At 37.9% G+C, this 16,739-nt stretch overlaps 2 protein-coding genes across 2 annotated transcripts; both read right to left on the reverse strand.

The window, feature by feature from the left end:
* Positions 1–8,587: 8,587 nt before the first annotated feature.
* LOC109239709 lies at positions 8,588–12,369 on the reverse strand. The gene is made up of 3 exons (XM_019406296.1): positions 11,865–12,369; positions 10,156–11,705; positions 8,588–10,057 (listed from the first exon to the last, which is right to left on the reverse strand). The coding sequence occupies exons 1-3, from the start codon at positions 12,367–12,369 to the stop codon at positions 8,588–8,590; spliced, it is 3,525 nt and encodes a 1,174-aa protein (XP_019261841.1).
* A 600-nt stretch (positions 12,370–12,969) lies between these two features.
* Positions 12,970–15,498, reverse strand: LOC109239710. Its single transcript, XM_019406297.1, has 3 exons — positions 15,320–15,498; positions 13,283–13,587; positions 12,970–13,124 (listed from the first exon to the last, which is right to left on the reverse strand). The coding sequence occupies exons 2-3, from the start codon at positions 13,554–13,556 to the stop codon at positions 12,970–12,972; spliced, it is 429 nt and encodes a 142-aa protein (XP_019261842.1). The 5' UTR covers positions 13,557–13,587; positions 15,320–15,498.
* Between the last annotated feature and the right edge of the window lie 1,241 nt (positions 15,499–16,739).

The following is a 16,739-nucleotide window of genomic DNA, read 5'->3' on the forward strand; positions in this document are numbered from 1 at the left end:
CCACTACTAGCTCCCTATGGAAATTCGATCCAGAACCACTATTCGGGTAAAAGCTATTGCGACCCGCTCTTCCTACCTTAGTGTAGTGTCGAGTCGGCAGTGATCAACTTTTTGGCGCCGTTGCCGGGGAGCTTACGGTGTTGACTATCTGTTTGGTTAGTTTTGTGTTTTGCTTCTCTTTCCTTCTTGTTTACTAATTTAGTTTGTGTCGATTACTCAGGTACTATGGCTTTAAATGGAAATGACCCTCTTGGAAACGTGATCGCGGGGGAGGAGGTAGAGGATATTGGAGATGAGGAGGTGCCTCTTGTACCTCCCGGACCAAGAAGAGGCCGTCAGGCCAAAATAAATGACAACGTTCCAGACCCTCCTCCGCCACCTCCAAGAGAGGTCCCAAGAGTTCTCCCAAATCAAGGGTACGCGAGTGCCATCATTCCTCCCTGAATCCGGGTGGGGAATTTTCAAATCACAAATGTCATTTTGACCTTCCTCGAGCAACAGGTTATTTTACGGGCGCCTCCGATCAAAATGCATACAAGCACTTGAAGGGGTTCGTAGATACATGCTGGGGCAGCAAACAAACAAACGTGTCAGAGGATGCGTTGAGATTGAGGCTTTTCCCGTTTTCTCTTCGGGGTAAAGCGTTAGATTGGTTAGAAAGGCTCCCAAATCATTCTATCACTACATCGGATGAATTGGCGGACAAATTTATTGCCAAGTTCTTTTCTCCAAGTCATATGGCGGCTCTTCGGGATAAGATTCTAGCTTTCAAGCAAATTCCAACGGAACCTTTGCACGAAATATGGGAAAGATATAGAAAAATGGTGAAGGAGTGCCCTAATAACGACATGACCGAGGCGATGATACAACAAACTTTTTATCGGGGCATCAACACCACGAACCAGTGCATTGTGAACCAATTGGCCGGAGGGAACTTTATGAAACTTTCTTACCAAGAGGCATGTGAAGTACTTGATGAAATGGCCGACACCTCTTCGGCATGGCAAAGCCGAGCGAATGTGCCCCAAGGTGACCCCATGGTCATCCATTTGCACAAGGAATTGAACGATCATGGCCAAGATATTGCCGAGCTAACAACAACTATGAATCAATTGGCGAAGGCGCAATTGCAACAAGTCCAAAACCCACGCCAAGTCAATGCAATGGAAGGTGTTTCTATGTTAAAAAGGAGGCAAAGAGGGCAACAACAACCTCAAGGTAATTGTGAGCAATTTGACAACAACAATGATGGTGGTGGTTATTCGAATGAGTGCTATGATGATCAAAGCGAGGAATGTCAATATGTCAATAACTACCAAGGGAATAGAGGAAATCAAGGGAATCAACAATGGCGTCCCCAAGGCAATTGGGGCAATCAACAAGGCGGCGGTAATTGGAATAACAATAACCAACAACAAGGTGGTAGCAATTGGAACAACAACAATCAAAACAACAATTGGGGTAACCAAGGTAACAATCAAGGCAATTGGAACGGGAACAACAATAATTGGAGCAACAACAATAACAATCAAGGAGGGTGGAATAATGGGGTAGGGGGCAAGGCTTTCAAATGCCCCCCATAAACCAACAACCGAACAATCCACCCCCCTTTCAGTCGCAAGGGTTTAGTTCTTCTGGAAGTGATATGGGGCGGATAGAGATGATGTTCGAGCAGATGATGAAAAAGAACCAAGACTCCGATGCTCAATTGGCTTCCCACAACACATCTATCCGGAACCTAGAAGTGCAACTAGGCCAAATTTCTCAAGCTTTGAATACCCGACCTAAGGGTGCGCTACCAAGTGATACGGTAGTGAACCCGAAGGGAGGTAACAATCATGTAATGGCAGTCACAACTAGAAGTGGAAGAGGCGGTGAAATGCCGGCCTCAAAAGTAAATCAAGTTGTGAATGATGATGTTGGGTTCCAAGAAGATGCGGGTCATTTGATTGTTGAAGATGTGGTTGAGACAAATGTGAACAATGAAGTGAGGATAGATATTGATGAGGCCGAGGTGGAAACTCAAGAGGCCGTGAACCCGTCTAGGGAGCACATAATCGACATGCTGGAGCCGGTGGTGCCAAAAGCCAAGGCACCTTTTCCTAGACCACCTCCACCTTATCCTCAGCGGTTAGCAAAGCAAAAGAGTGACAATCAGTTCAAAAAATTCATAGATATGATGAAAAGCCTTACAATCAATGTGCCTTTGGTGGAGGCACTTGAACAAATGCCGGGCTATGCGAAGTTCATGAAGGATCTAGTCACAAAGAAGCGTTCCATGGATTGTGAAACAATAAAGATGACTCACCAAGTCAGTTCGATAGTGCATTCTATGGCCCCGAAACTTGAGGACCCTGGAGCTTTTACTATCCCTTGCACTATCGGTAGTGCGGAGTTTGCTAAGGCCCTTTGTGACTTGGGGGCTAGCATTAATTTGATGCCTTATTCAGTCTTCAAGACTTTGGGAATTGGGCAACCTAGGCCAACCTCGATGAGACTTCAAATGGCGGACCGGTCGATGAAGCGGCCTTTGGGTATAATTGACGACGTTCTTGTCCGGGTGGACAAATTCATATTGCCGGCCGACTTTGTCATATTGGATTGTGAAGTGGATTTTGAAGTGCCGATTATTCTTGGGAGACCTTTCCTAGCTACGTGGAAGGCTTTGGTTGATGTTGAAGCAGGTGAATTGACATTCCGGATGGGAGATGAGAAGGTGGTATTCCATGTTTGCAAATCAATGAGACAACCCAATAGCACAGAAGTGTGTTCACTTGTGGACATTGTCACATCTGTGATAGTGGATGACACAAGTTCCATGATGAATGTTGAAGATCCTCTTGAGGCCGTACTTCTTGGCATGGATGTAGATGATGATGCTAGCAGAGTGGAGTGCGTGAATGCATTGCATGGTATGGGTTCATATTCATACGAGCCTAGGAAGTTATCTTTGGATCTTGAAAACCGCAAAACTCCACCAACTAAGCCATCCATTGAGGAGCCACCGGTGTTGGAGTTGAAGCCACTTCCTCCACACCTCAGGTATGAATTTTTGGGCTCTAATTCAACTCTTCCAGTTATTCTTTCTTCTTGCCTTACTAACTTGCATGTTGAGGCCACTTTGGAGGTGCTTCAAAGGCGAAAAATGGCAATAGGATGGACTCTGCCGGACATTAGGGGAATAAGCCCCGCATTTTGCATGCATAAGATCATTTTGGAGGAGGATGCAAGGCCGTCCCTTGAACATCAAAGAAGACTCAATAAGGCAATGCAAGAGGTGGTAAAGAAAGAGGTTATCAAGTCGCTTGACACCAGTGTGGTTTATCCAATCTCTGACAGTTCGTGGACTTCTCCGGTCCAATGTGTGCCAAAGAAAGGAGGGATGACGGTGGTGCCCAATGACAACAATGAGCTTATTCCCACTCGAACCATTACCGGGTGGAGAGTTTGTATGGACTACCGGAAACTCAACAAGGTGACCCGCAAGGATCATTTTCCCTTGCCATTCCTCGACCAAATGCTTGATCGTCTTCCGGGGAGAGCATTCTATTGTTTCTTGGATGGGTACTCGGGCTACAATCAAATTTTAATCGCCCCGGAGGACCAAGAGAAGACTACTTTTACATGCTCTATGGTATATTTGCTTTCTCCCGGATGCCATTCGGGTTGTGCAATGCTCCGACGACCTTCCAACGTTGCATGATGGCTATTTTCACCGATATGGTGGAGGACATATTGGAGGTCTTTATGGATGACTTTAGTGTGGTTGGCGACTCTTTTGATGAATGCTTGGTAAATTTTGATAGAGTCTTGGCCCGTTGTGAAGAAACTAACCTCGTTCTCAATTGGGAAAAATGCCATTTTATGGTTGAAGAAGGTATAATGTTAGGCCACAAGATTTCAAAGCATGGGATTGAGGTAGATANGGACCATTGTGTGCTTAAATCGTAACTAAGGTCGTTGTGGGCCCTCGACTCGTTGTGGACCACTAATGTAGGTTTCGATTAGCAATCCCCTAGCATGCGTGGTGAGGAATCGAATTGTGAGTCCAAGTCCCGAGCCAATGGTCTAGAACTCGCCCTGAATATTTGTTGAGGCGAAATCCTAGGTGAAATTTGACTTGAGAAGTGATTATAGGCTCACCTTGATCCGAATGTTAAGTTGAACAATTCCATAGCCTACCAAAAAGATGATGCCTATTTAACCCTTTTGAGCCTTAAGCCTTTTCTTTCGAGAACCAATGCTACAAGCCTATACCCGTTCTAAATGATTACCCTCTCTTGGCACCCAAATCTTCCCTTGAGTAATGGCAAATGTCTATGTTTGGGGGGAGAGACAAGAAAGGAAACAAAGTGGTAGAAAGGTACAAAAGCAAAAGAAAAAGGAAGGCAATGAAAAAGCATGAAAAGAAAAAGACAAAAAGAAAGTCCAAAGTGAACAAGAATAAAAAGGGATTCAAAGGAAACAAAAGTGAAAAAGGTGTGGAAAAAGTAGAAAAGGAGAAATGTTTTGAATTGCATAAGAAAGAGTGACAATGTGTCTCTCTAACCCCTTGTAAAGAAGTGAAATACTCAAAAGAGTCAAGAGAGTTGTGCCATAATAAATCAAAAGAAGTGCTTAAGGGAAGATTGAACCCACTTGAATAAAACATGTCCTACCTTACCCAAAAGCCTTCATAATGACTCCACAAAAGCCCTATAGGATCTTGAGTTGAAGGAAACCTACATTAGTGGATACTTACATAAGGGGCAAGCATATGGTACCTAGAGCCGGACTTGTGACCTTCTTCTTGAGAGAGATGAGTGAAACCCCATTAACCTTGGTTTGTGTCTTAATACTCTAAAAGGTGGGGTTCGCTTAGGGAGAGTTGAGGATGTGTGAGTTTGGGTTCCACAATGACCAAAGTAATTGAGATAAGCTCTTTGATGAAATGTGTCAACTCTTGATGCTCTTGTGACACACTTGATCCATTGTTCTTCAAAAGTTTAAATGTGTTAATGATACATTCGTATTGAGGGCAATTGTTAGTCCCAATTGATGCTTGTTGAGGTTACCTTAGGATGGCTGGAATTACTTGGATTTTCCTTTAACGGGTGGGTCTTATTTTGTTCGCTTGAGGACAAGCAAAGGCTTAAGTTTGGGGGAGTTGATAAGTTAGGATCTTAACGTGTTTTATGCCCCTACTTGCCTATGCTTTGGTTAAAAATTGCTACAAAATAGTCCCAAAATGCTCACAAGTTGTACTTGATTGCAGGTTTGATCGACAAAGCGACGAATGTCAAATATCGGCTCAAAAAGGAGTGAAACCTGCTAAAGTGTCAAAGACTAAGCAAGTTGAGGAAAAGAGGACCTAGTGCGGACCGCACAAGTGTGAACGCGGCCGCACTAGGAGGTTCAGAGGATGGCAGATTCAAGGGGAAGGCTACGCGGCCGCGGTCATTTGCACGCGGTCCGCGGTCAGGCTCCGCGGCCGCGCTACTCTTTTACGCGGTCCGCGGAGCAGGGATTCAGAGAGTCAAAAATTTGACCACTTCCCAGCAAAGCGGCCCGCGTTCATTTTTATGCGGCCGCGCCAACTTCCACCGCGGCCGCGCTATATTTTCACGCGGTCCGCGGTCCTCAACTTCAGAGAAGAAGAAACCAAGAGTTCAAGAGCCAGTGTGGCGGCGGTCATGTTTGTGCGGTCCGCGCTGACCCCGCAGGGGTATTTTTGTCCAGTTTTTCTAGCCCAGTATAAATAGGACCTTTTTCCATTTTTAGGTCAAGTTTATGTTCTGAACGCAGCTGAGCTCGTGAGACCGAATAGTTTAGCCATTTTTGACACTTTTGCTCTTCAATATTGTATTTTCTTCCTAGCAATTAATTAATATGCTTACTTCTTCATCTATTTCTTTAATTTCTGTATCTAGCATGAGTAGCTAAACTCACTAGCTAGGGTTGTGGCTCAACTCTAGTGTGGGTAATTGATGGGTGTTTCCATCTAAGGCTAGATTGATATTGGGTGTTTGTTATTTGGGTTGATTTTAGGTTTTAATTAAGGATTGGTGGTTGCAAACACTGATTCTAGCTTTATGGGTTTAACTCTTCTTGAGAAAGAGAGTCCATGACCCCAAAATTGACCCAACAAGGAATTGGGATGGACCCATGAGAAATGATAGTCCCAATTAACGGGTTAAACTTCGAGAGAATAATCACCCTACTTGAACCCTAGTTGCTTGGTCTAATTGGCCTACCCAATTGGCCTCGAGAGAGTCAATTGGGCAAAATCACTCTCTCTACAAGCAACTAGACAGACAATACAACTCCACTACTAGCTCCCTGTGGAAATTCGATCCCGAACCACTATTCGGGTAAAAGCTATTGCGACCCGCTCTTCCTACCTTAGTGTAGTGTCGAGTCGGCAGCAATCAGAACCCATAGTGGACACCTGATGAGGAGACTCCTATTGATGTAGCTTGGATTAGCTTTTCGGAGTTGCCACCCAATTTATTTAGTAAGGAATGTGTATTTTCATTGGCAAGTGTTGTTGGTAATCCATTACATGTTGATCTTGTAACTCAAAATGGCACTAGACCTAGCTGTGCAAAAGTGAAGGTGGAGGTTAACTTGCTATCTAAATTTCCACAGCGTATTAAAATAGTTGAAGAGGCAGATGAATCTTGACCTGAAGAATTTAAGTGGATTAAGATTAAATATGACTATATGCCTAAGTATTGCAAGACTTGCAAGAAACAAGGTCATAATGAGGTGGAATGTTAGGTAATTTACCTAGTATTACATAAGAGATTTGATAAAGTTGCTGAGGATGTTAACATTGGAAAGGAGATAGTAGGTACTGCAGCTAACACTTCTAAAATGTTATCTAGTGACAGATTCTTGGGAAAACCTATCCTTAATCCGGCAAAATAAGAGTGGATGCAATGGAAAAATAATCGATATCAAAGAGTCTTTCGGTCATCTACGTTATCCAGACGTTGCACTGAACCAAAAAACTGAGTTATTCCAGACAAAACATTAGGAGATGTAAGGCTTTGATATTATGACAATTCATTACAGTACCATTAAAACATGTGAATCCGAGTTTCACTCTAATGTAATTTAACAGATTTAATACCAATTTGATTAATATTATGTTTTGTTGCAGGAAATGAAAGGTAACAGTAAAACAAGAGAGTAATGAGTGGTTTACATAGTTGAAGTATCCATAATTTACTTCTAGTCGACTCGAACGAATGAGTAAGTAGGCATGCAGGATTTCCCATCCCTTCCTCTTTTACTTCGGCTTCTCTCTCAGTTGCTTCTCGAAATGTGGCAAACAACGCTTATCCTCCACATTTATTTCCACTCCTCCGACCCTCCTATTTCTGTCCAACCAAACATAGAATAAAGCGTGTACTTCAGCATCCCAAAGGTAAATCCAGAAAAGCTGTAAGCGTAAATTGTTATTTAACATTTTGAATATTCCTGCGAGCTGGGTAGAAATAAATAACCATCTTTCATAGGAAATTGGATCCTTTGAAAAGGAAAAGAAGACAATTAGTAAAAGGATGTTATTATCAAATTGGAAAATTACAATCCTTCATTCAGAAAGAACTTTTTGCAAATGCGTAAAAGTTTTTTCCATTTGGGCAGAATTGTGCCTCTTCCATGACAACCCCTACAGAGAACATTTCTTTGCCTCCTCACACTGACCAGTGATTTCACTTGCAGGTTTCAAACATTGACTCAGTTGAGATGGGAAAAATACAACTGATTTTTATAGTGTAGATTGGCAAAAAAAGGGAAATCAATATGAATACTGGGAAAAAAAGGTGGTAACCAGGAATAGAAGGGGAAAGAGTCGATGGCAAAGGGTAAGCACTCTTCACTTTCACTATATTATTATTCCTCAAATAGCAAAAAATAAACTTGGCGGAAAAAAAATATTACCACGAAATAAAAGGTAGTTAATTTATAAAAACAGAAAGGAAATGATTAGAAGTATAGAGCAACTTTTAACATGAAATTGATATCTTCGTATCTAGTAGATTTAAATTCAAAGATTGAATTTTGAAGAGAAACAGAAACGATTCATGATACTCAAAACAACCAATATCGCGTTTGAGCTCTGGATAATCTACACTAAATATTTCTGATGCAAGATATGAAACAGGAAATAATAACTGAACCTACCGACCTTGTAACATGTTTGGTGCTTGTTATGTAAGCGTCATGTCCAAATAATTGATTTGCTGGTGAGATGATGCCTCACGTGCAACCTATTTGGTCCAACTCAAAATTTTTGTTGGCTAAATATAGAATCATAAAAGAAATAACTGCGACTAAAGGCACATAGAATGGGGAAAAGAATTGTAATAAAGTAACTTGGAAGAACCTTGAAACAGATATACCTTATTGGTTTTGGAAGATCCAATGTATGTTGCTTAACTAATCATCCTGCATTTTAGAATTGCAAAGCATAGATAAACAGTAAACCCTCCTCCTTTTTTCGGGCTTGGGACCGGCTGTGGTGCAATAGTGTAACTGAAACACAGGCGGAGTTAAAAACTTGGTTTTTTCATTGTTGAGCTAAAGATCATTAGGTTTCCTACGAGCAAGCTTTCTGAATAGTTTCGTCGTAGACGACATTATATGTTGAATGATCATCATTACTGTCTGCTGTAGATGGTTGAATCAGTATCTTAACACAGTTTGCACTTTTGGCTCTTGATAAAGCAACGTAAAGTTGACCATGAGAAAAAACAGGTTCACGTAAGTAAATTCCAACAAAATCTAATGTTTGACCTTGAGCTTTGTTTATGGTCATAGCAAAGCACAATCGTAGGGGAAATTGTGTTCGCTTAAATTGAACAGGTATTTTTTCATCTTGTGATATTAACAATGGTATTCTCGGAATAAAAACATGTGTATTTTTGAAATCACCACTTTCAATTTTTGCACTTATGACATGTGTTCTAAAGTGACAGCATGTCAACCGTGTGCCGTTGCATAAACCTTCACAAGGATTCATATTTCGTAATAATATAACTGGACAATTTTTCTTTAAAGTTAACTTATAAGGAGATAAACCGGGAGGATCTAAACTATGTAGAAAATCTTCAAACTGACTTTGATCATTCGGTTCAATAGTTTCATCTACTGTAACAAATGTTTTAGACATTTCTGGGAATTTAGTGATTAACATATTATTTAGTTCGTTTACAAAGTCATTCTTCGTTGTTAAAATAACAGGAGAAGTTATCATAGATGAATCAGGAGAAAATGCATGCAAATCAGGATACGTTACACTAAACAATGCATCTAAGGATTCTTCTTCGGTCGTAAAAGGAATAACAAAGGAATCAGGAATCTCTATTTTGTCTTCACAGTTAGTTCTTTCTGTTCCATTTCCAATTCGGAGTAAATATTCACAAAAAGAAGGATCTGTTCTTGCGCGCATATTTTCAGATAGGTACAATTTTTCAAGTTTATTCCAGATTTTAGAATACAATAAGCTTTCGTGAATAAAATCTTCTTTTTTTCCATTTCGAACAACTGGTAGAGTTTGTCTAAAGTCACCTCCAAATAAAACAACTTTACCACCGAACATTGTATCGGCGTCCATAATATCTCTCAGAAGTGCATCAAGAGCTTCAATCATATTCTTTTTTGCCATTGATGCCTCATCCCATACAATTAATTTTACATCTCTAATTAAACGTGCGACTGAACTTTGTTTACTAATGTTGCAGCAAAAATTATCATCTATATCAATAGGCATTTTGAACCGTGAGTGAGCAGTCCGTCCTCCTGGAAGGATAGAAGCTGCCACACCAGAAGTTGCAGTTGCTAAAGCTATAAATCCTTGAGATCGGATAGTTGCCAATAGTGCACGGTATAAAAAAGTTTTACCTGTTCCTCCAGGACCGTCGATGAAGAAAGCTCCTTGTTTTCCAGAGAATACTCTATCAATTATTGTATTATATGCGCGTAATTGTTGAACATTCAGTCTCTTCGGTAAGAGCAAGTCTTGTTCACTAACAAATATATTTCTTTCAAAATGAACATCCTTTGCATCCTTTGCAATTTCAGAAGGTCTAATCTTCTCTAGATAAGCTTATACTCATTTATGCCATGTCCCATAGAGTACAAAATATCATTGATATGGCTTAAAACCTTGTGCCGAACAGCTTTTTCTTCAAAACCAGAGAAATGTTTAAAGTCTTCGGACATTGAATCTTCAAACATTTCCCATAATGTTTTTGGATTAGCAGGATTGCAATATATTAACAATGTCACAAATAAACGTCTCAAGCTATATGGCATTTGATAGCTTACAGCCTCCGACATACATTCAATTAAACTGTTGTTACAATATAATAATCCTCTTTTTTCTGCTGATTCTCTAAATGTACTACAGGGTACCTCGTTAACGGTGCGAAGATCTTCATATGATTTAGGTCCTCTCACGTTCATCAATAATAACCTGAGATAATACCTCTCTCCTTCTGTTGGGTGACATGTTACAACACGTCCGATTACGTTACGTTTTTGGCGACGTGTCCATGTTCTATATCCTGGAGACCATACAAAATATTCTGGAAATTCCTTATACAATAATTGCATAGCTATAGCATGTTCATCAGTTGCATTCATAGCAAAAAAACCGGTCAACATTGTTTTTCTAATCATCGGATTATTTAGAATTCTATTAACAGTTTCACTACTTTTAAAAGAAACAAATTGTTGCCCTTCTAAATGTAATTGAAGATGATAAACACTCGGAGTCATTTCACTAATAGGAAAACCAAATAAACGCCATGCCGCTTCAGGGGGTGTTACCCATCTAGCAGATCGATATTCTTTTATTTCATCTATTTCTTCATTGTTATGTATAGAAAAAGCAATTTTATCATGTCCTTTGCAAATGTATTTATAAATATATTTTACAACTTTAATATCAGAACAAACTTCAATATTCATATGACAATCAAACTTACAAAGTAAGTAAGGGTTGTATGGGACAACCCATGAATTGTCCAGATATTGTTCCCTTATATGTACAAGTTCGCCTGTGTTTCGTCTTCTATAAATTGGATACGAATTCTTTTCTTTTGATGTTTGGTCAGCAAAATCTTTTAGATAATCAAATTTACAAAGCCCCCCTTTTCCCATACATGAATTTGTAGGATTTAAATCACCACACGGTCCGTGCATCATATACTGAAGCACGCGTGAATAAAGGTGCTCTTTGGTATTGCGATCAGGCAACTCAGCACAAACAAACTTATCATAAGATTCAGGTGTTAATAATTTGTATTCATCACTAAGTATGATAAGAAAATGAGCATGCGGAAGACCACGTTTTTGAAATTCTATAGTATACATAAAAGCAACAACTTTTCCAAAGATTTTTCTTTTCAAGATATCTGCTTTTAGTTCTTCTACTTTTGCTCTAAATACTCGCGATACTAAATCAGGTCTATTTTGAGTTTCATCCGTTGATAACAAGTGCTGTTTTATTTCTGGCCAAGACGGATTACATGTCATAGTTAAAAAAATATCAGATTTTCCAAAACGTTGCACTAATGCAATAGCATCCATATACCGTCGACGCATATCTCTTGGCACTCCTATAAAAGTAACAGGGAGGAATATTTTCTTCCCAATCTTGGAAGCTTCTGTTTCCCCAAGTCTTAAAAAATCAATAAGTCCTTGTAGCACATCTATTCGAAACAAATCTTGATTAAAAAAATAAAAATCTAATCTTTGTGTTTCTAGCTTTATGAACACATCTACTATGAATTATTGAAATAATCTTGCATAATGTAGGACTTCATTTTTTTCATCCTCTCTTATCTGGAATTTGTAACAATAATACTCACGGCAAGAAACCGTCTCTCTTTTCCGTCTTCCTTTTTCCATAGTTTGAGCTTCCATATCAAAAAATCCATCAATGGAACACATGTTCTTTACACTCGGTAATTCTTCATGTTTACAATAACGCTGATCTTTTCGCACGATTTTTTTAATACCAAAATGCCATCCGTTTTGACCGTATGGAAATAACAACGGGTATTGTAATGGGTCATAACATCCATAATAATACTTTACTGACTGAATCTTGTCACTATGTGTGTATATACGAATATGAGGCGTAGAAACAGTATCGGCAGCATTATCATGTACCCATATTCCAGCCACCTCTGTTGTAGTTGGTAGATTATATACACGTTGATCTGACTTTGGTTCACATTTAAGCGCGATATAGCAGTCAGATAGTTTCGGAACGTTTGTCAAGGATTTTAAAAAAATGGAATATGGATTAATTGAGAGCACATGCATAAGTTTCTTTACAATTGATTCGTTGATATTTCTTGAACAAGCCATTCTGTTAGCCAGTTCATTTTCGTTATCGTAAAAATATAACTGCATATTCTTTCCTTTTTTATCAGAAGGAAGTAAAACGGGTATAAAATGATACATTTGTCCCTGAACCCGAAACGTATATATACCATGATATCTCCTCGCCAAATCTTTATCGTTGGTTACACCAAGTGACGTAAAGGCAAACATATTATTGTATGTTCTAATGTAGGTTCTAAAATACTTAGCTTCTTCAGTGTTGGCTTTATACAAATCTGATAATTCATTAGGCAGCTCATATGAAACTAACTTAACTGACCCGCTGCCACAACAAAATTCAGGAGGTTCATATTGAAACCTTTTTGCATTGCAAAATTTACAGTTTGGAACAGGTTTTAGTCGTGCATAATCCGCATCTTTGTCATTATTTTTCTTATAGATTACTTTGGTCGAGGTACAACCTGTATATTATAAGTGTTTTTAAAAATAAAGAGATGGAAAATATTCTACTAATGAATAGCGATACTCTAGCGTAAAAGAAATACTAACCTTTGCTTGTGGCAGCAGCGAAGACATTATGTTGTCCCTTAGATGTATGCGATGTTGATCCTGGGGCACAAATTGTCACAATTTAGATGTACACCTAAGCCGTGGCGTACTAACAAAGATGTTCATAGACGTTCTAGCTTTACCTCTTTCAAATACAGAAAACACATGAGCGGCATTTTTTCCTTTATCAAAAGAACTTGAGGAAGTATTAACATCATAGTTGCTTCCAACTGCGACAAATATGAAGTAGAATTTACATTTAATATATTCAAGTAAACATGTGATATCCTGCTCTGCTTATAAAATAATTACTTAGTAAAATATGAATATTTATCTGTCTGCTGCTGCATTAACATAACGTAAATAAAAAGTAATAATTCAGTCTAACCTTCGTCGTCAACAGAAGAAGCCTCTCTTATGATAAGAGCAGTATGTTTTCGAATCATAGGGTGACGTTGATACATTACTCTTTCATGTGGATCAACTGCCGATTTTATGGAACTATTCCATTTTTGCCGCTCAAGTTCTTTGGTGCGGCGTTGTAGTAACATTGCCTCTTTTTTATCAGGCGATATTTGCCCATAAATATCACGTCTTCTGACATTCTTGTCAGAGTTTGTATGTTCTGCATATGGCCGTTTGTTTCTTTGATAGGAAGACATTTTCTTTCATAATTTTATTACCGCAAGATAACTGCATTTAGAGCATTCAAATCAGAGAAGGCGTCACCGGACCCTATGTAACAAATTTTGTTGTTCATTCTAGAGATAAATAATAGAAAGATAACAATCCATCGGGGTTCAGTCTTTTAAAGACCAATTCTTTTAAAGAAAGTAGATAGCAGCAAAATAAAAATAAAAAAATTGAAGAGAACTTACAATTCACATAAGAAATCCAAAATAAACAAATTAATAAAAATAGAGAACAAATCAGAACCCAACTTCAGTTTGTTTTCACTTTTCTGAAACGAATCTTAAGACTAAACTGAAGAAAAGATTGCTAATCAAGCAAAAACCCCAAAGATCTGATCTTTTTGCAGAAGAACAAAAAGTAGAACAGAAAAAAATAAATAAAATAAAAAAACCTGCTCTAAGGTTGATCATTTGAAGATGTGATCTATTTGCAACTTCTTCTCTTATGCTACTGAGGAAATAGGAAGCAAAGTAAATAAAAAGAATAGTCGATACAATGATGGAGTGAGTTTCACCTGAAGTATTGATATTGACAAAAAACAAAACCATCGAGAGATAGAAGAAAAGGAGAAGATACGGAAGTCAGTAGAAGTATTGATATTAACAGAAGTACTGATATTCACAGAGCAGAATAGAAGGCAGATGAAATTCTATGAAAAGCAATGAGAAATATCTGTAGGTGGATTGTTATATCATAGCTGGCCTACTCAGCAAAGTTTAGCGTACTTGCGTACTTGTATATGAAAAGGCAAGAGGTAGCAAAATGCTTTTAATTGACATTCCTTGGTAATAAAAGATTATGCGGATTAATATACTTATGCTTATAGTCATTCAACAAACAAAGATAACTTGGTGTTGCACTCTCTTAAGTTTCTTTGGGCAACTCTGCATTCCAAATATAAGTATTTCTTACAAAGGCATAAAAGAAAATCTAACCTGCTGTAGACTATACTTTGAAAACAGCATAAGTAGCACTTGCACTATACTAAGATGTCATTTATTTTCGTCCAAATAAAGCTTCGTTATTCAAAACTTAGATATAAAGGTTTGATCAAGGCAGTGCATTACCACTAAAGTTGAAAAAATTGTACCAAAAATTAGAAACTCAAACACACTATTTCGATGTAAAAATCAGAAAATCTTCAACACAGAGAATCTCTAGAACGTAACTAACCCCCCCTCCTGCCACAAAGAATAATAAAAACAATTTCTACATACCAATTTCCAGAATAAATTCTCCGTATAAATTCTTAAATCCACACCAATTTTCACAATAAATTCTCGTAAAAAAACCCTAAAATATAAAGTAAGCACCGTTGTAAATTTCTCCCCTTTCTTCAATTCCAACGAAGCAGCAAAAATCCATTCATTCAGAGCTTCGACAACTATGTAAATTCGAAATAGGGAAAGTCAAACAGATTTTTTCTCTAAAATGCAAATTCCTACCAGATGAAGAGCGGGGATGAATCCTCGTAGTAGACAGTTCAGGGAAGTAGCAAAATAAACAAAAAAACTGAAGAGAACTTCGAATTCACATAAGAAATCCGAAATAAACAAATTAATAAAAACAGAGAACAAATCAGAACCCAACCTCAGTTTGTTTTCACCTTTCTGAAACGAATCTTAAGACTAAACTGATAAAAAGATTGCTAATCAAGCCAAAAATCCAAAGATCTGATCTTTTTGCAGAAGAACAAAAAGTAAAACAGAAAAGCATAAAAAAATAAAAAAACCTGCTCTTTGTGGTATGCGTGAATCGAAAAAGGTTGATTGCTCAAATTGCGTTGAATTATTACGTGAGATCTACTAGATTTTGGGACAATTGATGCTGGCCTCTTTCCTTTGATCGTTATTTTTATTTTAGGAGTGGATGCCTCTAACAAGTTTTGAATTGAGTTTTTAGCTTTGAGAAATTGGGAGTCCACGCGTTGGCCAACGGCAGAAAGAGTCAGCAATAAGGTTTAGCTATAAATTATTGAAATTACGGAAATACCCCAAGACAAATTACAAAATTTAGAGGAACAGACACGTTGACGGAGAGGTGCCTGTGTTCCCTCTTCTAATAAGTAGGAATTCATCTCTTCTACATAAAATAAGATGAAAGTATTATCCTATATTGTTGCAATAACTCAAGATAACACATATAAGCATAATATTATAACTATAAGGAAAGTTAGTGTTTCGAAGCAGAATTTAAAGAATTGTTTTTGAATTTACCCCAAAAAGTTATTGTGGCGCTTAAAAAAAGAAAGGTCCTGCTTTAGGAGCACTGTTTGACTGTTTCCATAGAAAAGAGGAGGCAAAAATGAAATAAGAAAGTGTTTGGAGACCCCTCTTTCACCAACTCAAAAACTTTTAATCATATATTTAATTTTTTTTATTAATTAACCGTATGTTTAAGTGTTTTTATTACAGTATCCTGTTTTAGGATAGCAGCTGAAATAGAGAGAAGGCGCGTTTGAGTTTTTCTCCACCAACTCCACTAACTAAATAAAGAATAAAAGAAGGCCACATCTCCCCTATATCGAATTAGGGGTATGCATAATTTGATAAAATAGCGAATTATCGTATCGAAATTGAATATTTTGGTATTTGATATTTGAAATTTTGGTATTTGGTTTAAGTTTAAAAAAATGGTAATCGATATTTAAAAATAAAAAACAGAAATATCGATACCGTACCGAAATATATACTAAATTACATAATACACATATTATTGATTATAACATAAATATTAAAGTTCTAAATTTTACTTCTTGTTATTTTTATTGTCTTCCTTAATCTTTACCACCTTTGTTTTCACTGTACTTGTCTTTCCCCCTTTTCTTTGGTTGCTTACTTAAGTTTTAACCTTCCCCCGGCTAGGTTTAACATTTTTTATTTTTATCTCTTTTTTCCCCACTATATTATAATAGTTTTATTTTCGTCTTTGTGAGTATCTTATTTAGGAATAATACAATCTATGGATTTATGCACTAGTTAATATTCGAGCCGAACACATCGAAGTTACCAGGCCGAATAAACCGAAAGGAGAAAATCCGAACCACACCGAATTTAATTAGGTATGGTATTGGTATAGCATTTTAAGAAAACCGAATACCAAAAATACCGAAACGAATATCTAATCTAATATTGTACTGTACCAACCGACGA

The sequence above is a fragment of the Nicotiana attenuata genome, unplaced genomic scaffold (assembly GCF_001879085.1).
Source record: "Nicotiana attenuata strain UT unplaced genomic scaffold, NIATTr2, whole genome shotgun sequence".
Taxonomy (NCBI): Eukaryota; Viridiplantae; Streptophyta; class Magnoliopsida; order Solanales; family Solanaceae; genus Nicotiana; species Nicotiana attenuata.